General features: G+C 37.9%; 4 protein-coding genes across 5 annotated transcripts in view; 2 read left to right on the top strand and 2 right to left on the bottom strand.

Annotated features, from left to right (window-relative positions):
* Window positions 1-1077: 1077 nt before the first annotated feature.
* Window positions 1078-4703, bottom strand: LOC135461425 (uncharacterized). Of its 2 annotated transcripts, XM_064738525.1 has the most exons (4): window positions 4602-4703; window positions 3492-3810; window positions 2190-2963; window positions 1078-1317 (listed from the first exon to the last, which is right to left on the bottom strand). In XM_064738525.1, the coding sequence occupies exons 2-4, from the start codon at window positions 3733-3735 to the stop codon at window positions 1226-1228; spliced, it is 1110 nt and encodes a 369-aa protein (XP_064594595.1). In that variant the 5' UTR covers window positions 3736-3810; window positions 4602-4703; the 3' UTR covers window positions 1078-1225. The 2 variants fall into 2 exon arrangements, with proteins under 2 accessions (XP_064594595.1, XP_064594596.1); XM_064738526.1 differs by lacking the exons at window positions 3492-3810; window positions 4602-4703 and adding an exon at window positions 3183-3303.
* An 80-nt stretch (window positions 4704-4783) lies between these two features.
* Window positions 4784-8022, top strand: LOC135461471 (thioredoxin, mitochondrial-like). Its single transcript, XM_064738590.1, is given in 5 exon segments — window positions 4784-4846; window positions 5700-5956; window positions 6308-6331; window positions 6333-6396; window positions 6972-8022. Coding segments are annotated over 5 exon segments (462 nt in total). The 5' UTR covers window positions 4784-4843; the 3' UTR covers window positions 7086-8022.
* A 1057-nt stretch (window positions 8023-9079) lies between these two features.
* LOC135482180 (nucleolar protein 11-like) lies at window positions 9080-19436 on the bottom strand. Its single transcript, XM_064762046.1, has 16 exons — window positions 19305-19436; window positions 17295-17408; window positions 16929-16985; window positions 16333-16533; window positions 15831-15969; window positions 15157-15300; window positions 14737-14819; window positions 13701-13880; window positions 13464-13526; window positions 13133-13320; window positions 12524-12649; window positions 11896-12021; window positions 11080-11158; window positions 10700-10783; window positions 10224-10331; window positions 9080-9291 (listed from the first exon to the last, which is right to left on the bottom strand). The coding sequence occupies exons 1-16, from the start codon at window positions 19434-19436 to the stop codon at window positions 9169-9171; spliced, it is 1947 nt and encodes a 648-aa protein (XP_064618116.1). The 3' UTR covers window positions 9080-9168.
* Window positions 19437-19512: 76 nt separating this feature from the next.
* Window positions 19513-22797, top strand: part of LOC135461802 (serine/threonine-protein kinase SMG1-like) — a 79014-nt gene continuing 75729 nt past the window's right edge. The window contains exons 1-4 of the mRNA XM_064739043.1: window positions 19513-20046; window positions 20811-20944; window positions 21948-22006; window positions 22566-22643. Coding sequence (XP_064595113.1) covers window positions 19605-20046; window positions 20811-20944; window positions 21948-22006; window positions 22566-22643 — 713 coding nt within the window. The 5' untranslated portion in view covers window positions 19513-19604. The remainder of the gene's footprint in view (window positions 20047-20810; window positions 20945-21947; window positions 22007-22565; window positions 22644-22797) is intronic.

Below are 22797 nucleotides of genomic sequence, written 5' to 3'. Positions count from 1 at the left end.
CCTAATTTTTGTTGATGAGAGACATTACTGTGTACTGTAGCATATCTAAACATGGCTGTATCGAAGCAAATGACACTTTCAGAGCTTGTATTTTAATAGTAATATAATTTTAGTACATTATGGGATATTTTCCGATTTATTTAACAAAATAAATCAAACCAAAGTCAACCAGGTAAGAAGCGTCCTTAGCAGTTAAGACATTTCCTAACTATAAAATAAATCAGGTTCATTATGTATGTCCCTTAGAGATTTCTTTACGTAGGAAATTTCTTAACACCTTAAGACCGTTTTTTTAACTTCAGTTCAGGGTTTTTAATGCAATTTTACCCAGGTCACTGACAGCTCTGATAGTCATGTCTCACGCCAAACGATGTCACTGTTGTTGACCGAGACAAAGATTTGCTAAACTGGGTAATACTGTCCCGCGACGGAGAACGTTCAGTTGCACACAAATGAATTTATTAATGTACATAAAACAGATATATGCCTCGATATGAAAAAAATTATATTAATACTCCATGTAACATATAGGTACACAAGTGTACAAGTCAATAAAAACCGTAATGAAATCTGAAAAACCTATAACTTACAAAAATATTTAGATAATCCAAAAAGACAAACAAGTTTGTCCCGATATTGCATTCCATAAAATACGCATACATTTAACACAGTCTTATCTACTCGCAAAATGACAATATACAGTTAAAATCAAGGAACGGGCTGGTCAAAAAAGCTCCAGAATTCTTCATCTTTCACATAATCCGGCATTTTGGCCGGTGAAGGTTGGGCGGGCGGTGGAGGTGGCGTTAGTGGAGGGGTTTTAAACACCACCTCCTCAAATTCTGCTTCACGGTCAACGGGTACCACAGGTTTTCGTGTCGTCTTAGTTGTCTTTTTGGATTTTGGCTTTGTCGGAGGTAGACCTATAACTTCTCGTTTGGCAGATCTGTCCCAGTTGACTGCGACTTTTGGTAAACTGGCCATATATTCATCCCACTGCTTCTTTAATCTGCTCACGAGGAAATTATGTTCGGACCAAACACCTACACATACAAGTAAAAACACAAGGAACACAAACCGATTTTAAGTTGATGAAAACTCAGGCATAAACTAAAAATAAGAACACAAAAAGCTAACAATCATGCCATGATCAAAAGTAAGAGAGGCGTGCAGTTTTCGCTAAACTAAAATACAAACAGCCTGTTAGATTATGTCAATATTATTTCTAGCTCTGTGCCTTCCCAGATAATTGTGCCAGATACTGATCCCAGGATTTCTTCATTCGTTCCCTCAGGACATTATGTTCTGCCCACGTGCCTGTAAACAGAGTTAAAGCAAAAACCGTCTCGTCAAGGTATACACCGTCGTCAGTTATTAATCAGTAAATTAGGCTGTAACTCTTCAACTTTCTGAGTGTTTTTTTTTATAAAGCTGTGTGCATGATTGGATAAATGACATGACTGAACAACAAGAACACATACATGCGGGTTACAGCGTTTGACGAGAACCAAAGTGTTAATTGAGGGATTGTACACGGTGCTTAAGCGAGGTATGGTGAAGAGGTGAAGATTAATTATTCCAGAGCGATGGGGGTTGGGGGGTGGGGATTAGCGGTATTAGTTGTGGACAAGTCGACACACCTTTCTCAATGTGGTTAAAACACGTATTTGTAGTAGGTATCCATGTTTGGATTATATTACACAGTCAGTGTACACCTTGATCTCATAAATATCAGTAATAAAGTTAAACTCAACAGGCGTGATGCCAATCGGAATCCACAGTGCAGTGTTATGTAAACGCTACAGGGAATAATAAGTGCGATGTAAACAGGAACACTTTGAAAATTACCATGCAATATATATATATATATATATATATATATATATATATATATATATATATATATATATATATACCTCTAAGACTGAGAGAAACAAAAAATAACTAATAAACTTTATGCTAGGCCTATGCCACTGAGATTGTTATTTAGACCACGCAGACGCAAAACTATAATACGCATACATTTTCGGCAGAGCTGTGACACGTAGCTAACATATATAAGCGGGCATCCCACATGTATATATCATGCAAACGGTGTGTTCCCAGCTTTCCGGTCTCACCAACACTGAATTTACTTGGCAAAGTTTACCGTTACGTGGTTCTATTTGCGGTACTCCGGAGTTACTTACTGAGTTCATCTCTCTGGTAGCGATATTTATCTGGGGGTGGATCCCGATGTCGATGGACGTCATCAGTGTACACAGATTTGGCCAAGCTTTTCTTATGATAAATGGAATACCCTGGGAAAATGTTCTGTCGCGAACTGTTGCCGAGAGCCTCGTATGATGGACAGATTCCAGGGTCAATCGGTGAGACATTGTGACGGCCAGAAGGCCTTGCCATAGCCTCTTTGTCTCGCTTCTGTTGGGTCAGCGTATCGTTCACAACACGTTGGTCAGAGAGTAAAGAATCACAGACTTTGGTGCCAAAGAAATGTTTGATATTCACGGGAAGATCGACGACACATTTTTGACTGGAAAACGTTGGTGCTGCAGTTTGACTTCTGGTGGTTCTAGACGCATTGGCCTGTGTGCTCCACTTCATGGAAGATTTAGCCGACTCCTCGTCATTCCGTCCTGTAAAATCCATCCCCGGTCGCATAATGTCCCCAACAAGAGCGTACTTATGTACGGGTGGTCTGGTGCGGTACCTGTCGTAGTTATAACTTTGACGAGAATTAAGCCCTATTCTGTTAATCTCGCTGGCATGGTGAAGATCATCCGGTTTATACCATTGGTGGGGTCGAACAGATGTACACCCCTGGCTTGGTAAGAGGGGCATACTAGGCTTTCTGCCAGCGGGTTCGAAACACACGGCCTTTTCCCGAGCAGTCCTTAAATCCGTGTAAGCCTTTAGTTGAGCAAGTTTGGTTTCATCAAGTTCCTGTTTGTATCGCTCGAGACCTAAGGTGAGAAAGGTGAACAACTGATATAAGTAACTCCCACCGGCCTTGAACAGAGTACTCTCCCGCGCAATTGTGAAAATATGAAATATTATTTATTATATACCTACATTAAAATGTCTTCCCAGATAATCCGCCATGCTACCACCCCCCCCCCCCCCCCACACTCCCCTCCTTTTTTTCTTCTTTTCATTGCATGTTTCGCCGAATTTATACTTACATGATACAACGAAATTATCGAGAACAAAGCGGCAATAACCGGAGTCGAACCCAGAACAAACCATGTACTGGGACTGTCATCGGGAAAAGTGTAACATATTAACGCACCATTTACACATGTGAATACTCGTGTGTTCTATATATACAGCAACAAGATAATATATCTGCTGTGCGTGCAGGGCTTTTAGGCATGTTTATCGACGAGTATATAATATATAGCCCTATAAATGTATATGCCTTAAAAATGAAGACAAAATGCCATCCATATATACCCATGTTTCCTGTCTGTCAGATACATCTATAGGCCTACCTGGTCTCAGTTGCTGCCTATCAGCGTTTAACTTGCTCACATCAATCTGACTGAGTTGTTTCAGGTCACCTTCGTCCAGCTTTTGCAGACCTGAGCCAAACAAGGTGTGTTTGTGGACAGCCTTGGTCCTCCTGGTTTGGTAGACATCATGAGGAGAGCTGGCAGTCCGGGAGGTGCACTGTCCTGAGGAAAGGTCGGCCAGGGGTGAGGTGCGCGGAGGGGTGCGTACAGCAGTGGCGGCCATTCTGTGCTATAACATGTGTTCACTATTCCAAGGCTTCTTATTTTGTAGTAAACATGGGACACTATGTTGATTTCCCTACAAAAAGGTGCGAATGAAGAACTGGTATAACTAAATATTTACGGGAGTGCATGAGTCTGCTGTCGGATGTGGGAGAGCACATATTAATTATTAAGGGTCCTTATAAGCAGATGAATATGAAAAGACACAATAATTCATACGTCCCTACCAAAACAAAGCCCATAGTTTTGTTAAATAACCTGATCTTTTTTATTTTATTTTACTTATTTTACCAGTGCTTATATCACTTATTTATTTATCGGCACATACTTTAACCGCAGCACAATTAACATATCACGAATTAGCATATATGTAATAAATAAAACTGTTGGAGTAAATGTTCATGACATATCATATAGGCTTGTCTACAATATGAATGGAAGTATGAGTCAACTGTCATATGTGTAATAGGGCTAAACGTATGCTTGAGTGGTTCTGGCAAATTCTACATTTCCGTTTGCTGGGTATACGGCCAGTAACTATAATAAAGGCTATGTGAATAGTGATATAGTCTCATAACATTCATTAGGCCCTAGGCACACCACTAGCTGAAAACTATACTAAACAGCTTTCTTATGCCAGGTCACATTTTCACCTTATGTCACAGTTGTCAGATTATAGAATGTCACTATCAGATGTATCTACGCCTACATGCACATAAGCTTTCATAAAGCGCTGGCCTTGAATAGATAGGCCAATACATGTAGGCCTACGTCTGCACCTCATACGATAGGCATACTCCTTATAAAGTCATCGCATAATACTTTGAAAATAAAATATTTATGTAGAAGCGCCAGACTTGAACTTACTGCTTTTTCTCTTTTCTCAAAGAACTTTACAGTCATGAAAACACCCTCAATTGTCTTCGAGCTACTAGTACAAAGCGTCGTCAGCTTGCGCCACGCCTTCTCCGTTGCTAGGCCCAAAAGATAGAAGCATAAAATGATGACGTTGCACTATCTGAGCACTGTCAAACTGATTACGTATTCCACAATTGGGTAGGATCACGTTGTTGTCTTTCGAACTGTTTCTCCACGTTTTTCGAAAATATATGGTGAGTTTCGGGAAGTTGCATGGAAAGATTTTTATTTTGGAAGATTGTTTCATTGTCTTCAAACAATCCATGATGATCAAAATGGTGACAATACTTAGTGCCATGCCTAAAATGTGCACTCGATTCGCGTGTTCAGTACGTGTCGCTGTCAATTTTGTATGCAAGCATACACTGACCTTCTGGTTTCTACCTTGCTGGTACAGTCGTAGAAGCTAATGTGAATATTACATTAGTAATAGTATGTATATATTGAGAAAAATGTGGTATGTGTATGAAACAGTACTCCGTAGCATTGCTGAAAATAAAGTTGAGTGAATCAGTGTTAGTCCGGCCTTATGTACAGTTTGGTGGCGTTTTCATGGTTCTGTCACGACTATCTGAAAAGAATTCAACATCGGCCTACTGAAGTAGGACATGGGCAATGTAACTTGCCATAAGAATAAATGGCTGTTTTAGCCTGAAACTCAACACAATCAAACGTATGTGTTGACCCAATTTTCAATGTACCGTGATTCTGGGTTAGCAGTACAGTATATGGCAATGCTTTCAGATTGTAGGGCTAGATATGATTGTTAGGTATACTCCATTTGACTATCTTGAAGCCATAATAAAGCACACTCCCTCAGAACAAATGGGAAGTCATTTACCTTTACATTTGAATTATCAAACTACAGTTCTAATCCACAATTTACAAACTGATACAGCCAGATGTAAAGATAAAATCATTTTTATACTTCACTAGAATGGAGGAAGGGATAAAAATTGTGGCTGGACATACATTGCACATCAATTAGAGCTCTCTGTTCACACATGTATTTTCTTTTCTGTTCTCTGTTTTTTCCTGTTACCAAAGGCCATGTCTGGAAGATTAGTTGCACGAGCCCTACCCAGGCTAGCAGCAGTGGGTAGCCGAGGTTGGCATTCTCATGCCAGGAGATTGGTCCAGGCCAGTAAATGTCATCACAGGGCAATCTCAGTGCAGTGTATGGGCTCAAGTCGTTTTAGTACAGCAGCAGCTAACTTTGAATGCATCAACATCCAAGATTCTTCAGACTTTCAGAAACAAGTGCTAGAAAACACAACACCAGTGGTGGTGGATTTTCATGCGACGTAAGTGTGTCCTGTGAAATACCTGCCACTCAGTGTGAATCTTGGGCTCAGGCCAGCTCTTGTCAAATTATTACTCTACATTAGGTACACATACTGTGCAACTGCCTTTATTTGAGAGTTTGTTAATACAGTAAGAATTAAAAAAAAAAAAAAGTACAGAAATATAAATGGTAAGATTTTCCGAGAGGGATATCCTACCATACAAACAACTATCAATGTACCTTTCTAAGATCAATAGAACTCTTAGAATCTAACAAAATGTGCACCTTTGTCTTCAACGAAATATTATGTGCCCAATTAACATTCGAAACTGATCTAAAAAAAGTTATTCTGCAACTTGTATATTCACAGGTGGTGTGGGCCTTGCAAATTACTGTGGACAAGTTGTTTTGGCAAAAATAGATGTGGATGAAAATCCTGAATTAGCCATGAAATATGGAGTGAGTGATTTGTGTTTGTTTTTATTGTTATACACCAAACATTGATTTTAAAGTACTGTGCAAAAGGTAGTTGAAAATGTTAAACAAACACAAGAAACAACTGTATGTACGTCTTTATTGATAGAATCTTTAAAAGCCTCTTCAGTTCTCATTTGTGGAGTTGAAGGTCTTCCTCTTTTTCCAACTGTATAACTTTCATTCTTTATATGTTTTTGGAAGTATGAAGATTACAAGTGATCAGTCTTATGGACATTTGCTCAAAGAATGTGACCTTACTTCCTTTATTTGGAAATACATTCTTTATAGCATTGATATACTGTAATCTATGGCAACCTTCTTCTGACAATGTATTTAATACACTTGTGGCCCTCTCACCTGCAGAGGCTCTCGGAACTGCCTGCGGCACACCTGCTGTGATAAAGCTCACAGCCTGCTGGTGGGTCACATGGCCGTTAAGGTAAATTGTTTGGTTGATTGTCATCTTAGATAACGATAAGCAACTGCTCTAAACCATGTGAACAGCTTATTCATTCATGTACCAGCAATGCTAACAATACATTGTCTGTATTCTCCAGGTGAGATCTGTACCCACAGTGTTGGGAGTGAAGAAAGGGGAAGTCGTCAACCAGTTTACTGGATGCCAGGAAGACGACATCATTGACAGTTTCATAGAAAAACTTGTTAATTGACTGCCTTTTTGGTGTGTACAGTGACACTGAATGCAAGCAAAGTAACCACCTTGGAGTTGATCAGTAAATTCTATCTGCATAAAAATAAATAGTTCTTATGTCCTCAGTTATAAAGAGATCAGTTGATACTCGTATCGAGTGAAATATTTTAATAAAGGATGTATTGGATGATGGTTTATGGGCGCTGATCGGGGTGTTGGGGAGATGGGGTTGGGGCTGGTGTCGGGTGGGGGGTGGTATTAAAGGGCCATTTGTATGGTACACATTTTGAAGTGTTTTAAGTTGTGTTGTCAAGTCTCAGATATTTTTTTTTTTTTTTAAATCGAGATGTGTTGATTCAGTTATTAAGCGTGTTAACTGACCTTTGATGTGTTTGACATAGTTGCTTATTTATAGCATGGTTACCTCAGGTGTTTCAATTCTTTTGACCAGTTCTCAAAAGAATGAAATTACGTCAGTCTGTTTTACAACAGTTACGACTGTACAAGGAATGTTGGTGTAACACAACACAGTTTAGTCTTGCCTGGGTCTCGTGCTTGAATATGGTCTGAGCTTTTCTTTTTGTCACATACAATTAGGAAAAAAATTATGTGATAACTACATGTGCATTAAATTTGGATATAATGGTGGATATATGTACATGCAAGTCAGAAGTAACCATGATTGTGCACTTAAACTGTTATGACTGTCTATATGGTGTGATAAATCACACTATTCCACTTTGTGGGAAAACTATTTTAATTACAAAAATAAAGTGCTAATGTGTTAAGAAAAGTTTTGCTCATGTATTACATTGGCAAAGTGTCTTAGAAAAGCATTGTACATGTATGTGTAACTACTATAAAAAAAAGTTGCTATTTGTACAGAATAATGTGAAGTGTTTTATAGTAAAATCTGGAATGAAGTACTGATATAGCGTGTTCTTTTATCCTTTCTGCAATTTCTTGGGTGCCTAATTCTGGTAGCCTGTTGGTACAGGTATGTAAATGTTTTGGACAAGAAATTGGGGTGAGTTTCTTCTGCTTTGCTGTCTTTTTATCAATGACTTCAGAGTTTATTTGTACACATGTACCCACAACTTTCATAGGGATCACGGAATAGGCTGAATGAATTGTCTTGGTGAAGACACGTACCAAGTTTTAATTCCTATTAAGTTAAAGTGAAGCCTGGTAAATTGTCAAAATCCAAGAATGGTCATAATTTTGTTGAAAATGGATGAATCCAAAACTCTTCAAAAGAAGCCATGCATAAAGTTACCAAATAAAGTCTGACAAACTGAATCATGATGGCCTAACAGAGTTGTAAGCCTGCAAGTGCCAGGGTGGCCTCAGTAAAACACCTCTTTTTCCATAGTCCTGCATCTACCTTTCTACCTGGTGGTTTGTTACTGAACATGTCAAGCCATTATCTGTTAGTTCTCCTGGGTGCAAATGGTCTCAAATACCCAAGGATACATGTAACATTTGGAATATGTATGTATGCTTGGGTTTTTAGGTCGTACTTACCAATTATTCAGTCAAGTGACAACGACAAGTCATGAGGTGTGTGTACATATCATACTGTGTCTTCTTATGGCAGAGCAAGTCCACACTGCCGAAGCGCTGCTGCCACTGAAATAACATGACACCAGGCATGACACTCCTGATACCAGGCCAACAAGTCATGTTTTCCTTCTTCCATGCAAGGGAGCAACAAGTATCAAAGTCCAGACCCGGCTTTGATGAAAGTTATCATGACATGGAGGTAGACATTACGCTACCAAAGTGGTCCAAGAAATGTTTTGTTTCTCTTTTTTGATATGTAGTTTAGGATATGTCCTAACATATACACATACAAAAAAGCTTCTTATCTTTCTCTCTGAGCCGTAAAAATTGCTCTAAACTAATTTTTGTAAGGGCCAAGCGGTTGATCAAGAAACTAAGTAGCCGGTGTGGATGTTCAATTATACAGGTATTATAAAAAAAAAAAAATACAATAAAAACATCCATCACTAGAGGTAACATTTATTCACATCTTTTAAGTAACAATGGAGGTTCCAAATTCACAGCTGCTACAGTCAATACCAATGTCCATGAGAAATTTGTCAGGCAATATGCAAGACCTCTATACAATATAATCCCACGTTTCTCTCTTTGAAAGGGGCACAATTCTTCTTCAGCTGGGACAGCACCGCTTCCAGACTGATTAATTCATCATAAAACTCCAGCTGAAACACAGGAATAATTACAAGATGTATAACAGAACCAGAAAATGTGTTTGTGAATGGCAAACACTATTAAAAGCAGCCCACAGATCTTTTTCATGACCATGACCTTGACCTTCGGCCTGATTTTCATCAAGTCATTTAGTGCGCAACTTTCGTGAAGAGATGATATTAACCTAGTTTCATGAAATCCGAAACAACAGTTTACTTAAAAACTAACAAGGCTTACCATGTGAGTGACTTTTCAGTGACCTTGAACTTCAACCTCAATATGACATACTTGAAACAACTTGAATTTTCCTGGTCTATCTCACATACTATGTTTTACCTGAACTTTGGTTAGTAAAAATGCACTTTTGGAAGCACATAAAGGGCCGAAAAAAGTTTTTCTGATAAGAAACTAATCAAACTTCAAAAGTTCCCCTATAAAGTTGACAAATCAATCAGTCAAGTAAAATGTGCCACTTGAAAAATGCTAAACACAGGTAAAATACAGTGTATGAAATAAACAAACATGCTAGGCATGCAAATACACTACCTCAGTGAAAAGTTAGACAACCAATAAAATTTTGAATAAGCAATATTCCACAAAAGTTAACTTGTGCGCGACCTTAAACTTGCCAAACCTGTATTTGGATCATGCTAGTTTTAAAACTTGAACTGGTTAGGCCACGAAACACAACTGCACACATATTAACATCAGACAAGCCATTTTTGCACAGCAACAAAGAGTGAAGACCTATCAGAATCAAGGAAACTGTTAAATATGCAAAACTTTTTTTAAACTGGCTGTTTCTTCAACCTGATCTGAGAATCCAAAAGTAAACTTGCACGCAAATTTTATCAAAATCAGAAAACATTTGGAGTTATTTGGTGAAACCTAAGTGTGACAGAGAGATGGGCACACAGGCACCAACTCTGGGAACAAATCTCACCTGTTCATGAACAAGTTGATGAAGGTCAACCAATACTGGCCTGGCATCAGGGGAAAGAATCAGCTGAGTGGCATGAGCATCCACTAACAAACACATCCAGTCTACAACCTGTACAAGACGCAAGTTCTCAACATTTCTCACAGGCCTGATGGTGAACTAAACATAACGTACTTTAAAAAACTGAGCCATACATCCATTTCATTTCCATCACCAGAGCTTTTTACCGGTAAATTTTAAGTTATACATGTTTTAAAGCTCCTTTAAACACAAATAAAAAACTATTGAGGTTTTGTAACTTGGAGAAGTATCTCGATACACTTTTCGTTTCTCATAAACCTGAAAATATGAAATATCCACTGAAAACAAGGTGGCTTCAAAGCCAGAAATTTTTTACTGAACAAAGATTTAGCTCATAAACACCAGAACACATGCATGTTATGTCCTAAATGTGGAAACCGAATATGTCAATTGTTTACCTGTAACAGAGAAGGAGCACAGCCTTTTATGTCCTCATCAGGGTTATTTGATGTAAAACAATAATGTAAATATTGCATCAGGATCTGAAAAGGGAATAGTGAATTTCTCTGATTTTCTATGCAATATGCAATATACAATAAAACAAATCAATGCACACTGGATTTATATCTTGAATACCAAAAGAACATACTGCTGTTTAAGCCATCAGTCATTATCAAGTCACAAACTTATAGTGGTAACAGAATTTTTGTCTACCATACATCAGTACACACAAGTCATTTTTTTTTTTGTCCTTTACCAATGAATAAACAAAGAACATTACTAAATCCGAGGCAAAATAATGAATATATGAGATGCATTTAAGTTGGGAAATACGTACCAGAACATTTTCAAATTTAAAGTTTTGCAAACATTCAAGAAGGAAGACGTCATTGTATGGTAATGCCACCACAGCATTTCTATGCACAAGTCAAGGAAAAAGGCTAAAACATGTAACATTCTTACTAATGATGGGGTGTCTTACTGTAAAACACCATTTATACAGATTTTCTCTGGTTGTTCTCTTGTTAACAGACTCCTGCAAGTGGTAAATGTAATTAAACTCACTTTCATCTGAGACTAACAGATTATTTCCGGCTTTCATTGATACACTCATGTATTTCTTTTGTGTTAAATAGCACAGCACTCAAGAATATTTCATAAATACATGTCCATGTATGAAGGCAGACAGATTTATGGATAAAAGCTGGGCAGAGCAACCTATCCTTCACCACACACCTGACAAAAACTGCCAAATAAAATACATCAAGTTGCTGCTAAACCAGCAACAAGGGGATCTGAACACGTAACCTCACAGGTGAAGGAAAAGCCATTCCTCTCTCAGCCGGCAATCACCCGGACTCCCATGGAAGTCTTTCATCTTCATATTCAAATCTGTGTATTTATTTATTTATTTGATTGGTGTTTTATGCCGTACTGACAGACCTTCAGCATGAGCTGGACATAGAACTCACAGGGACCCCATTGGTGAGAGGCCCCTGGGTCACTGTGTCGCGCTGGCGTGCTAACTCCCTTGACCACAGAGGACCCTCAAAACTGTGTAAGTGTAATAAGGATGGCCAGTAGTTACCCTAGAATCAATCCAAATATTTGTTATTTGAACATACAAAAGAAGTTTTCAGTATGAAAAGGATACATAAATTGTGTCTTAGCAAAGCTAAACGGACATTTGACTGTACGTGTATGTCCATCATCATCTGCGGCAGGTTCTTCCATAGTCTCTGGCTTATCACAAACTTCCGCAAACTCTCCGTCAGCACAACTGACAACATTAAACACATAACAATAGATACAGTAGTAAGGATATGGTAGCAAGGCTACACATACCACCCTTAACATTTATCTTAGCAACGGTTCCAATATGTTGTTGTGCTTTACATGTACGAGTCCACTCTTAACATTTACCACAAGATTGCTTTCAATCTTATAATTTGTTGGACGCCAGCATCCGTGGCTGGGTTTGATGTAAGCTACACATATACTTTGTTTTAAAGCCTAACCTCTTGTAAAAATTGAGGGTTTTGACAAGTTCAACTTCTGGAATATCATGGAGTTAAGATGTTTGTTACCACTACTTTACAGCCTTACCTCACGTAGAAGTTGAGGGTCTTTACAACCTGAGTTTCTGGTATAATATGGAAGTGAGGCGTTTGTTACCCTTATTTTACAGCCTTACCTCATGTGGGAGTTGAGGATCTTGACAAGCTGAGCTTTTGCTATATCATGGAGGTGAGATGTTTGTTACCCTTATTTTACAGCCTTACCTCATGTAGAAGTTGAGGGTCTTGACAAGCTGAGCTTCTGGTATATCATGGAGGTGAGATGTTGCTGCATGTAAAAGTGTCAGGTCGCTGTGCTGAATCAATGCTTCAAAAAAGTCTGCCATCACACTACACACAAGAACAAGAAACTAAAGGTGTGACATTTTTTAATGTAGCAGATTTTAAAATTTGAGCTGGAGTGATCAATCAACTAATGAATTAGACGTTAACATGAATAGTTACTTTTTGCTTGCCTTAGTAATGATAATATCCTCTTTGCAAGTTGGGTGAGCTGTACACCAACTTAATAGCTGGGTTAGTAAATCAGTCAAAAAACCCCACAAAAATGGATAGGCTTCTGTACAACGTTGCAGAGTACCTGGCCATAGGCAATCAAGAAAAAAGTGCTAACAAAGAAATAAACAGATAGATACTGATTGCTATAACAATTTTGGCAGAGGGGTCAAAAACAATAAGATTATCTGCATATCACTAACAGAATGAGACATCACGAATTAAGGGCAAGTGAAATTTTAATAATGCAAGTACATACAAATATAGCGTAACAAAAACATATTTCATACTTCGTAGACTGTTAACCCAACATCTCACCTAGGAGGAACAAATCCTTGATTGATAATTTGGAGAATTTCCTCTTTTGGCCAGAACTTTTTCTCCGTAGCTAATCTTCTGATAAGTTCAGACATGTATGGACTTGTCCAGAATTGCTGGTAGTCTGGCTTTTGCAGTACTTCCATCAATAGGTTGAACATGTCTCGGAAGTCCTCTATTGTCGATGTCTGAAAATGTTTCAAATGTATGTGCATTCTTTACATTTATTCGACAAAATAACTCCTAACATACTCTTCTCAAAGACACTTAATTCTTTTGATTATATCCAAAAAAAACCCAACAACACAAAAACACAAAAAACTCAACTTACCTTGGAAGAATTATTGACTTTTTCAAACAAGGAGAGAACATCAGCACAAGACTTTTCTGTAACCTAAGCAGAAGAAAACAAAAATGAATCTAGCACAAAATCGATGCAGCTTTTCATGTCATATTTGGAATACTGAAGACCCAATGATAAAAAAATTTCTTGTGACTTCTCATGAAGCAAAAACTGAAACCATATTTTCCACAAGAGAGATTTTTGGCACACCATGTTCTGTCTCACCTGGGGATTGCCAACTTTCCAGGAAAGTGAGAGTTTCTCTGAGTCATCTTCCTTGCTCCCTGTTTCTGCACTGGTAAAGCTGCCAAGGGCACTGGCCAGAGTACAAGCACCACAGCTGAACCTGTAGGCATACAGTGCCTTTCCACATACCACAAACAGGTGCTGCTCTGCCACATACAGCTACAAGTGTAGATATATAGACATACATATAGATTCATTCGTGTCTAACATAATGCCTAACACAACAAAGAAATAATACCAAGGTAAACAAGGTATAATACATCGTATTTACAATTATTTGCTACGCACTTGAGTTCTTACGCTTATTACTTCACTTTCTACATTACTTACTACCAGATGCTGGGTCAATCTTAGTCTGCAGGAATCTTACTTCAAGTTTCACTGACTATTCGAACATAGTATGGAGGAATCTTACTTCAAGTTTCATTGACTGGTGAATCTTAGTCTGCAGGAATCTTACTTCCAGTTTCACTGACTGGTGAATCTTAGTCTGCAGGAATCTTACTTCAAGTTTCACTGACAATTCAAACATAGTATGGAGGAATCTTACTTCAAGTTTCATTGACTGGTGAATCTTTGTCTGCAAGAATCTTACTTCCAGTTTCACTGACTGGTGAATCTTAGTCTGCAGGAATCTTACTTCAAGTTTCACTGACTATTCAAACATAGTATGGAGGAATCTTACTTCAAGTTTCATTGACTGGTGAATCTTAGTCTGCAGGAATCTTACTTCAAGTTTCATTGACTGGCGAAACTTCTTCTGGAGGAACCTTACTTCAAGTTTCATTGACTGGGGTTAATTTATGTTACACACAATATTCTCTGATGTTTGAGAATTAGCAGGAAAGATGCTGACATTTCAAAAAGTTTACCGCATGAAAGGCTGTAATGAAAAACTTTGTTTCCAGTTTGTGATGACCCACAATTTCATAGCCATATTATTTTTTGTGAGCTTGTAGTCTGTTTGTAGACAGAAATTTAAATCAGGTGGGGATATACAATTTTATCAGCTGACCTTTTTCACTCTGAAATTTTCTTCTGGGTATGGTTTCCATGCCAGAAGTGATCCAAACTTTACATCGAAAATACCAAGCCCAACTGTAAACTCAAAACAAACAAAAGAATGGGAATAAAATGGCATTCCATTGAATCAAAACTTAGCCTCAAATTACTGGATGGCAGTTAAATATGGATTTTAAAACAATGTGCACACAAAACTTTTTACATACACAAATTTTTAAACTAAAACTAAGAAAATAGCCAAACCAATCTACAGAACATCTATCATATTACCAACTTGATATTAAGTTAATTTTTGTATGTGCACTCTATGTAAGTGGATAACAATTTATGTGTACTGTCCCAAACCTACATGCACCTGTGCACATAATCATATGCACGCCTCATTTTGAACCTTGCAATGTGTTTTGTTCACCTTTTCCATCCTGCTTCACTCCTGTCACAGCTATATGGCTCTCCCCTGCAGTCACCATGGCAGAGGAGTCCCCCACGGGCAATGTCAACACCTGGACCGCGGACTGGGTCACATCACTGACACAGTACAGGGCTCCACTACCGCCTGACAAAGCAGAACAAGAGCATACGGCCACTAAATCACACCTGTCATTTCGAGTACGGCCACTGATGCACACCTGTCATTACGAGTACGGCCACTGATGCACACCTGTCATTATGAGTACGGCCACTGATGCACACCTGTCATTATGAGTACGGCCACTGATGCACACCTGTCATTACGAGTACAGTTACTCCACTTTCCCAATTCTACATAATTTTCTCAAAAAATGCATCCAAAACTAAGTGCAAAACATCAAAATGATTAACTCTTTCAAGAGATTTGTCATCACGAATGATAAACTCTGCTTATATTCTTATGAGGCTAGTTCGTCCTACAAAAGAAACAGAAAAAGATTAACATCTAATAATTCACTCTTAAATCTCAGACTGAAAATTCAATGTATGTAATGAATGGCTAGAATCTGTAAACTCAGAAAAGACTTCTTTACTTCAAAACACAAATAAGAAACCACGATAATGATCTCAATGAAACTTAAATAATGAGTTTCAGGTAAACTGCGGCATACATACAAAGAGTATAGATCTGCACTGTTTGACTGATGGGCATACAACAACAGCTTATCTCTTCCCCTTTTACAGGCAATTCAACTGAGGTGTTTTCCCATCTATCTTTCTTATGTTTGCAGATATGGGCCTTCAGTCTGTTGTCCTGAAAACATAAACCATCAAGACATGACACAAATAATAACAGATCAATTTTTTTCTGTTTTATACTCCGTATTATTTATAGATGTGAGTTTTAAATTAAACTTTTAAATTAGACTTCAAGACATGTGCTTTCCTGCACTTCTCCAGAAACAGCTTTGAAGGTTCAGTTTCCTGTGAATTCTATTACTCATGAAATTTCAAGTTTTTTTTTTTTATTTCAAGAATTATTTAGTTAGATTCTTTATGTTTTGTAGGACATGTACAATTTGTTTTCCTCACACACTCAGCTGTACATGACCACAAACAACTTTGTGGGTAGAGCAATCAAAGTGAATTATGGGAAGCTTCTGAAGCTGAAACTCACCTGTGACCTTGACACAATAACCACAACAGGACTGTCCTGCCATCGGACAGCCTCACACCATATAATCTCTGCTCCGTCTGTGTATGACTTTGTATCTGTAATCTGTTTGACAGCACTCAAAACTTCTATCTGGCCATTTTCAAACAAAACTATGGGTTCTAAGTTGGGCAGAGAGAAAACTCTGTGAATTGGATGTGGCACCTGAAATTAAAGGATAATAATACAATATATTATCCCTGTTGAATGGTAATTTTAAGTGCTAATAGATTTACTTAAAAATGAGGAAACACTTCAGATATATGGCTTCTAAATGTCCAAACAAATTGCAATGCAACATTTACAATAAATTTACTCATCAACAATTGATCACTGTATCAAGGAAATATAAGGTCTACAAGTTAAAACTTTCAAACTTCAATTTTCAGAGGACATCAGGGACCTGTGGGCGAAAACCCACGATCAACATTTGATACAATCTTGATAAAAAACTGGTCCCAAATTAAAATCATTTAGTGTTATGATAAGTTAAAAACTTATTAATATTCTAGTTAAAATTCAGTCACCATATGGGAGTTGGAAAACAAGTTATTACTAACACTTTTTTTCTTAGCCTTTTCCAGGTTGTGCTGATCTCTTGCCCATAAACGAAGCTCCTAGAAAAAGTTACCAAGAATTATTAAAAACAGCATCATCCCAGCATCACATACAATGTACAGTAGGCAGTAAACATCTGCAATTTCAAATTTAACCGGTAAGGACAAATATCAACAGCTCTCTAACCTTCTCTCTTAAAAGCATTTAGACACAAAACAATGAAAGTTACATCTTACAATGCTAAAAATCAGCTCACTTAACTTTTGATTTTCAAAAGAGCATTACAGATTGTTATCAATTCTTTCCTGGCCTAATCATATCTCTGTTATCTCTTTTTCCAAACGCATTTTATCAAACATTAAACCGACCTCTTTATTCTGCACAGCTATATATTTGCATTCTGTTTGGCTATAAACTACAGGTGCTGTAATGATCATTCCATGTCTCATAGACCAGCTCTGGACAATCTTTTGATCTTCAATCTGGAATCAAAAGTGTTCAGGAGATCAGTTTTTTAAACATATAAGAAGAATATATATTGAATAGCTTGGTATTTACACGTATAACACGCCCTTATGTAATTTCATGTATAATTATTGCCACAAGAGACCACAATTTTATTGGTTAAGTCCATGAGCTATCATCCAAAACATCATCTTTGACAAACAGTCGAGTTTTATGGAGAAACTTGAGATGGTTAAGTGCATTTTGGCAGCAGTTAAATTAAAACATCAATTTACATACTGCTATATCATGAATATAATTTGCAGGGAAATTGCGCCATCAATATGCTTTACTCATGCAGACACGGCAGTGAAAACATGATCTATTTGAAGTAACATGATAGCCAATACAGAACTCTGCTTAACGGCCCTATAAGACCAAAACCAGCTAGGCTTTATTTTCAAATGCTGTGCAGAGTCTTCTGTTGTCTAACAGTTAACATATTATATTTCTCAGAATATTGTCCAATGTTGTTAATTTCCCTACACTTTCCCATATTATTCTTCACCTCATCAACTGGATGTACTCAGTGTCGAGTAATTCACAGCTAAACTGTTTCATATTTGCCTCCAGAATTTTGGCAAAAAGGCACTACCATGATTACCTATGATTTACGGTGTTGTACAACAACTAGGTTTATTGCACAATTCTATGGCTAGCCTTTACAGCCTAGCCCCACCACATCGCTATGCTTTAACCTGGCGGTAGGTGAGATCGCACTGAAGCGCTAGCAGTGCTCCATCAAAATTATGTGCTGAATGTTCCTACATTTCTTAGTGAAAACCACATATTGTTTGGTCATTTGCCTACCTTGCTAGAAAGAAAAGCAAAGATAAACATCAAAACTCCGGCTCCACCTTTGCCATGTCCGCCATGTTTGACTTCACTTCGAAGTCAGCACATCTAGGAAAACGTTGACCGAATTCTACGCCCGGAATAAATGTTTCAAATAGACGGTACAATTTAGTGTAGCGGACTTTCATGCTCATCAAGATATTCCACAGAATTCTGACTGCAACAGGCTATAAGACAGTCTCGTGAAGAAGCAATTACCAGTAGACACTTGGTGTAAGTGTCTTCGGGTCGAGTGGTATGTACGAGAGGGGTAGAATTGGAGGTTTTCCTAGAGTACGTGTAATCTACCCACATCAAAACAAAGCCAAACATGGCAGTTGCAAAGAATGTTGAGCCAGAGTTTTCATATTTATCTTCGACTTTCTTTCTAACAAGGTAGGCCAACGACCAAACAATATGTGGGTGTTACCAAGAATACATGCAGGAACATTCAGAGCATAACATTGATGGAGCGCTCCAAGCGTGTCAGTGCAATCTCGCCTACCGTCAGGTAAAAGCATAGCGATGTGGTAGGGCTAGACTGTAAAGGCTATAACCCTAGAGTTGTGATATTAGGTTTACAACAAAACAGTGTTTCATATTTTTTACAAATTAATGTGAGACAAATCAGAAAGTTTGTTTAATGAATTGATGTAAGGGGTTCAATGCACACTTAAATGAAGCAAAACTGGAGGATAAGGAAGGTCTAGGCTTGGAAGCCTTAGAGGGCCAAAGTCAAGAAAATCCATTAAGCAGACAGTTAAAGCTCTTGAACACAGAGTAGAAAAAAAAACAAAACACAAAACAATAAAATAACGAAAGAAACAAACATAGGGTCAAACTCTAAAATACTGGTCATAGAATTGTGCATTCAAAACTTTTTTCAGCATCCAGCATTACACATGTGACGCTGACATTGCTACATCCACACGCTATTTATCATGTATCTATCATAGCAGACGACGTTACCACACGTGTCCATCACGGTCGGGTCAAACTTTGCTCACAAATTGATAAACAACAGATCTTTTGACAACTACCTTAAGTATATCAACACATCGACCTTTGTGTGTTACTGTAGCACAACCTCTCTCCTCTGAGGGAGTTACATAAATCTTGTTTTCGTCGGAAAAGATTGGACACAAAGCGAAAGCATTCTCAATCGTAGCCATGTTCGCGTGATGATAAACTAATCATTTCATTGGCTAAAAATCCATCAGCACGTTTGCTGCGAGCCTAGGGGATTCAACAGGAAGTGAAACTCTTGCAGAATCTTCACAATTTATTTCGACGTTTCTCGTAATTTATTCGCGATATGAAAGGGCTTTCATGACCGTGTAATGAATGAGAAGGTGGAGGAAAAGGACGGCAAAAAAATAGCGAAAAACGATGCTAAGTCTTTGAAGAGCAGTCAGGGAAAGGCAAGCGAGAAATCACAAAATGTGAACGACACATCGACGCCCGGCAGTTCGGCTGCTGCGGGCAGAAACTCAGGCAATACCAAACACATGAGTTTGATGTCACCTTCTGGAAACGGGCGTAGGCTAGCGTCTGATAGGGTCAGCAAATCCCCAGAGAAAGGCGAATTCCGAATTGCATCAAGAAATTCGGGGTCAAAGGACGGTAGTAGATCAAAAGGAAGAGATGATTCAAGAGGGGGTAGAGACCGTCCGCCTCGCAGAGACGGGGGTCGATCGCATCACCCTGTCAACCAGAGTCCCAGGGCTGGCAGCTCGTCTCTGTCCTCCCCACGTGGAGGAGTTGATGGAAGAAAAGTTTCAGGTGCATGAGCAGATAATGTCCAACGTGCAAATGTTTCGCAATTATACCAGTAATTAATTTGTTGATGGTCCATATAATGAAAATGAAATTAAACTGTCTTCATCAGTGTTTATTTATACATCTTCATCTTTTATTAAAATTGTAAATCAGATTAATAAACTTACTAGCTGGCTGTATTGTTGGTTTCACTGTATCTACTAACAAGGAAAGACATAATTGTAAAATGTTGTCTTCAAATAAGAAGATATTAGACATGAAATGAATTGTATATGATCGTGTTGATTTGGATAATACTGATCAAAATACAATAAGAAATGAATAATGACAGCTGATTCAAATGGTAAGATTTGACATGCTCAACCTAGGATTTGTTTACCCTTGTTGCCAATGTAACATGTTTTTATTTATTATCTTTGCTCACATCTGGCACAGCTGTTACTGACACACTTATTCCCAAGCATTCTTTAGTGCTTTTATAGTTAGATTCGTATCAGAGTTTATTTTTCAGCAACCATCATCATGTTATCATAAATGAAATATAGGTCATCTTGATATCTATTTCAGAGGCTCTATGTATTTTGATTCTGTGTATATAGCTTAAGTGTTCTTAGTATGATGATAGAAGCAGTGTTGTATCTCTTCAGATCCATGATCTGTTTGTATACTTTACATTAATCCCAAGAGCCTTAGTGCTGAGATCACTTGAGGTTCATTGTTGAAGCCCTGTTTTATATGTTACATGTATGTGTATCCTGTTTTTGAAGATCACGGCCGTCCTTTCTCAGATGACTCGCGCCTGTCTAAGTTGATGAGACGTCTCACTAGGGATGGAGACAGAGATAGAAAACTAACAGCTGCCAAGCAACTCAGAGACTTTTTCCTGACTGATGGATCCAAGGTACTAGTGCTGCTAAGTTGATGTCATTTTAAACTCTTATTACATGTAATTAATAACATTTCAAATGTCCAGATGTAGCTTCCCTGTTCTATGTAAATTATGTTATTCAACTAAAGCGTCAGTGCTTGATATGCTCAGCTGTAACTGCTTTGAAAGTGTAACTGGTGTCAATTTTTTTTAATGTGAGCAGAGCGTGACTGTGTCATGGTAATTATACATGTATTTCCTTTTTCACTAACATTGTATATGTTAAATCTAAAATGGGGAGATGACTGTGTAAGACAACCCTGATCAGAATACAGATACATGTAGACACTAGCTTCATGCTTCTGTCATATCACAGGCATGATATTTGTGGCAAAATAGAAAACACAAGGAATGGCACTCATTATTGATCTTGCTCGGAACTCAGTGAACGCCCCTGAAGTGCCCTGAGCCCGGTGAACTGTGTCGCTACAGTGTGGGCAAGGTGACATCTACACAGATACTGCTTGGATTCTTTTGGCCAACTTAGCGCCCCATATGCGCCCCTACATCCTCCCACATTCGGTCTGTCCTAACAGATTTCTTTTAATCAGGGATCATTGTTGACATCACTGCTGCAAGCTACTTAAAGTCTTGACTGACGGTTGGGGCCTATAGAAAACTGTACTTTGAAGCCATTTTTAATCCCCAAAGTGAGAGCTGAAAAATTTGTTTGTATTGTTATATGCTATAACAGATGATAATCTGCACATCAGGAAATAAAACCGTAGCATTTCATGTATCCTTTAAGAGGACCTTGAAAATGTCATCTTAAACCATTGTTTGATTGATTGTGAGAGTTAACTCTGTTGTGATTAAGGTTATACCAGATGTTATTGAAAGTGGCAATTTGGTGAAAAAATTATCTCTCAGCCCAGTTACGACATCTGGTCATTCAGATGTTTGCAGGGCTGACAGTGTATTTTGAGCCGAAGCAGTTTATTCTTGTTTCAACATATTTATCTATTTTTTTTTTCAGATTGTAATAAAGTCCTCTGATGATGTACTTGCTTCACTTCAAGAGGTTTTCTTTGAAAGGTACTATTCAACATTGCTCTGTTTTATGAGTCTAATGGGAATATTGAAACAAACATGTTTTACCAGCATGAAAAATCTTCTTCTTCATGGTTTAGACCCAATAACATTTGTCTGTTGAAAACGTGAAGCCTGTGAACTGGTTATGTTTCAACTGTATCTCTAGGTACTATTATGTTATATCTGCTTCATAATACTTTTAAGTACTAGTCACTTATTCAATTAGGACATGTTTAGTTTAAGACGCTGAAGAGTCATGACATATTTGTTTTTGATGTGTTCATCTTTGAATGCATGATTGGGTTTAACGGTTTTCATCATTGTTTCTGTTTAACAGCAACATACAGTATACATTAAATTTAGTGTATTGTTAATTATGAATTGTCAACTAAAGAAACTTTTATGAAAACTAGCACAATGCTTTATATAGCCTGAAAATGTTGGGATAGAAATGTGCGAGCAGCAGGTATGAATTCGATATTTAACTCGAGTTCTCTCTTAAATAGCTTGTACTTAGGATCTCATCCAGATGATATGGAATCATTTTGTGATATCTCTTCAGAATCAACAAGGATATCAAACAAGAAGTGGCTTTGTGTATTGGCGCAGTAGGCTATGTTCTAGGTGGTGACTCACACAGGTAAGCTACTCACTCTCGATACTTTACTCCAATTGTTCACTGTCCACAGTATCAGACAACTTTTCTTACTGCGAAATGGATAACTACTTTATGTAGAGATACTTGAAAACAAAAGTATATTATGACATCAGTTGACCTCAGCAGTTGTGTTTTC

Source organism: Liolophura sinensis, chromosome 1 (assembly GCF_032854445.1).
Source record: "Liolophura sinensis isolate JHLJ2023 chromosome 1, CUHK_Ljap_v2, whole genome shotgun sequence".
Taxonomy (NCBI): domain Eukaryota; kingdom Metazoa; phylum Mollusca; class Polyplacophora; order Chitonida; family Chitonidae; genus Liolophura; species Liolophura sinensis.
The sequence above is the reverse complement of the archived record's forward strand: the minus strand, read 5'-3'. Positions and strand labels throughout refer to the sequence as shown.

Excerpts from the sequence above, each read along its gene's own strand:
- LOC135461425 (XM_064738525.1), bottom strand. The coding sequence starts at position 3,735 with ATGGCCGCCACTGCTGTACGCACCCCTCCGCGCACCTCACCCCTGGCC. Across the intron at positions 2,964-3,491 it reads TAGGCAGCAACTGAGACCAG|GTCTCGAGCGATACAAACAG; the intron begins GTAGGCCTATAG and ends TTCTCACCTTAG. Across the intron at positions 1,318-2,189 it reads CTACCAGAGAGATGAACTCA|GCACGTGGGCAGAACATAAT; the intron begins GTAAGTAACTCC and ends CTCTGTTTACAG.
- LOC135482180 (XM_064762046.1), bottom strand. The coding sequence starts at position 19,436 with ATGGCTACGATTGAGAATGCTTTCGCTTTGTGTCCAATCTTTTCCGAC. Across the intron at positions 15,970-16,332 it reads TTATTGTGTCAAGGTCACAG|GACAACAGACTGAAGGCCCA; the intron begins GTGAGTTTCAGC and ends TTATGTTTTCAG. Across the intron at positions 13,321-13,463 it reads AAGTCAATAATTCTTCCAAG|ACATCGACAATAGAGGACTT; the intron begins GTAAGTTGAGTT and ends AAACATTTTCAG.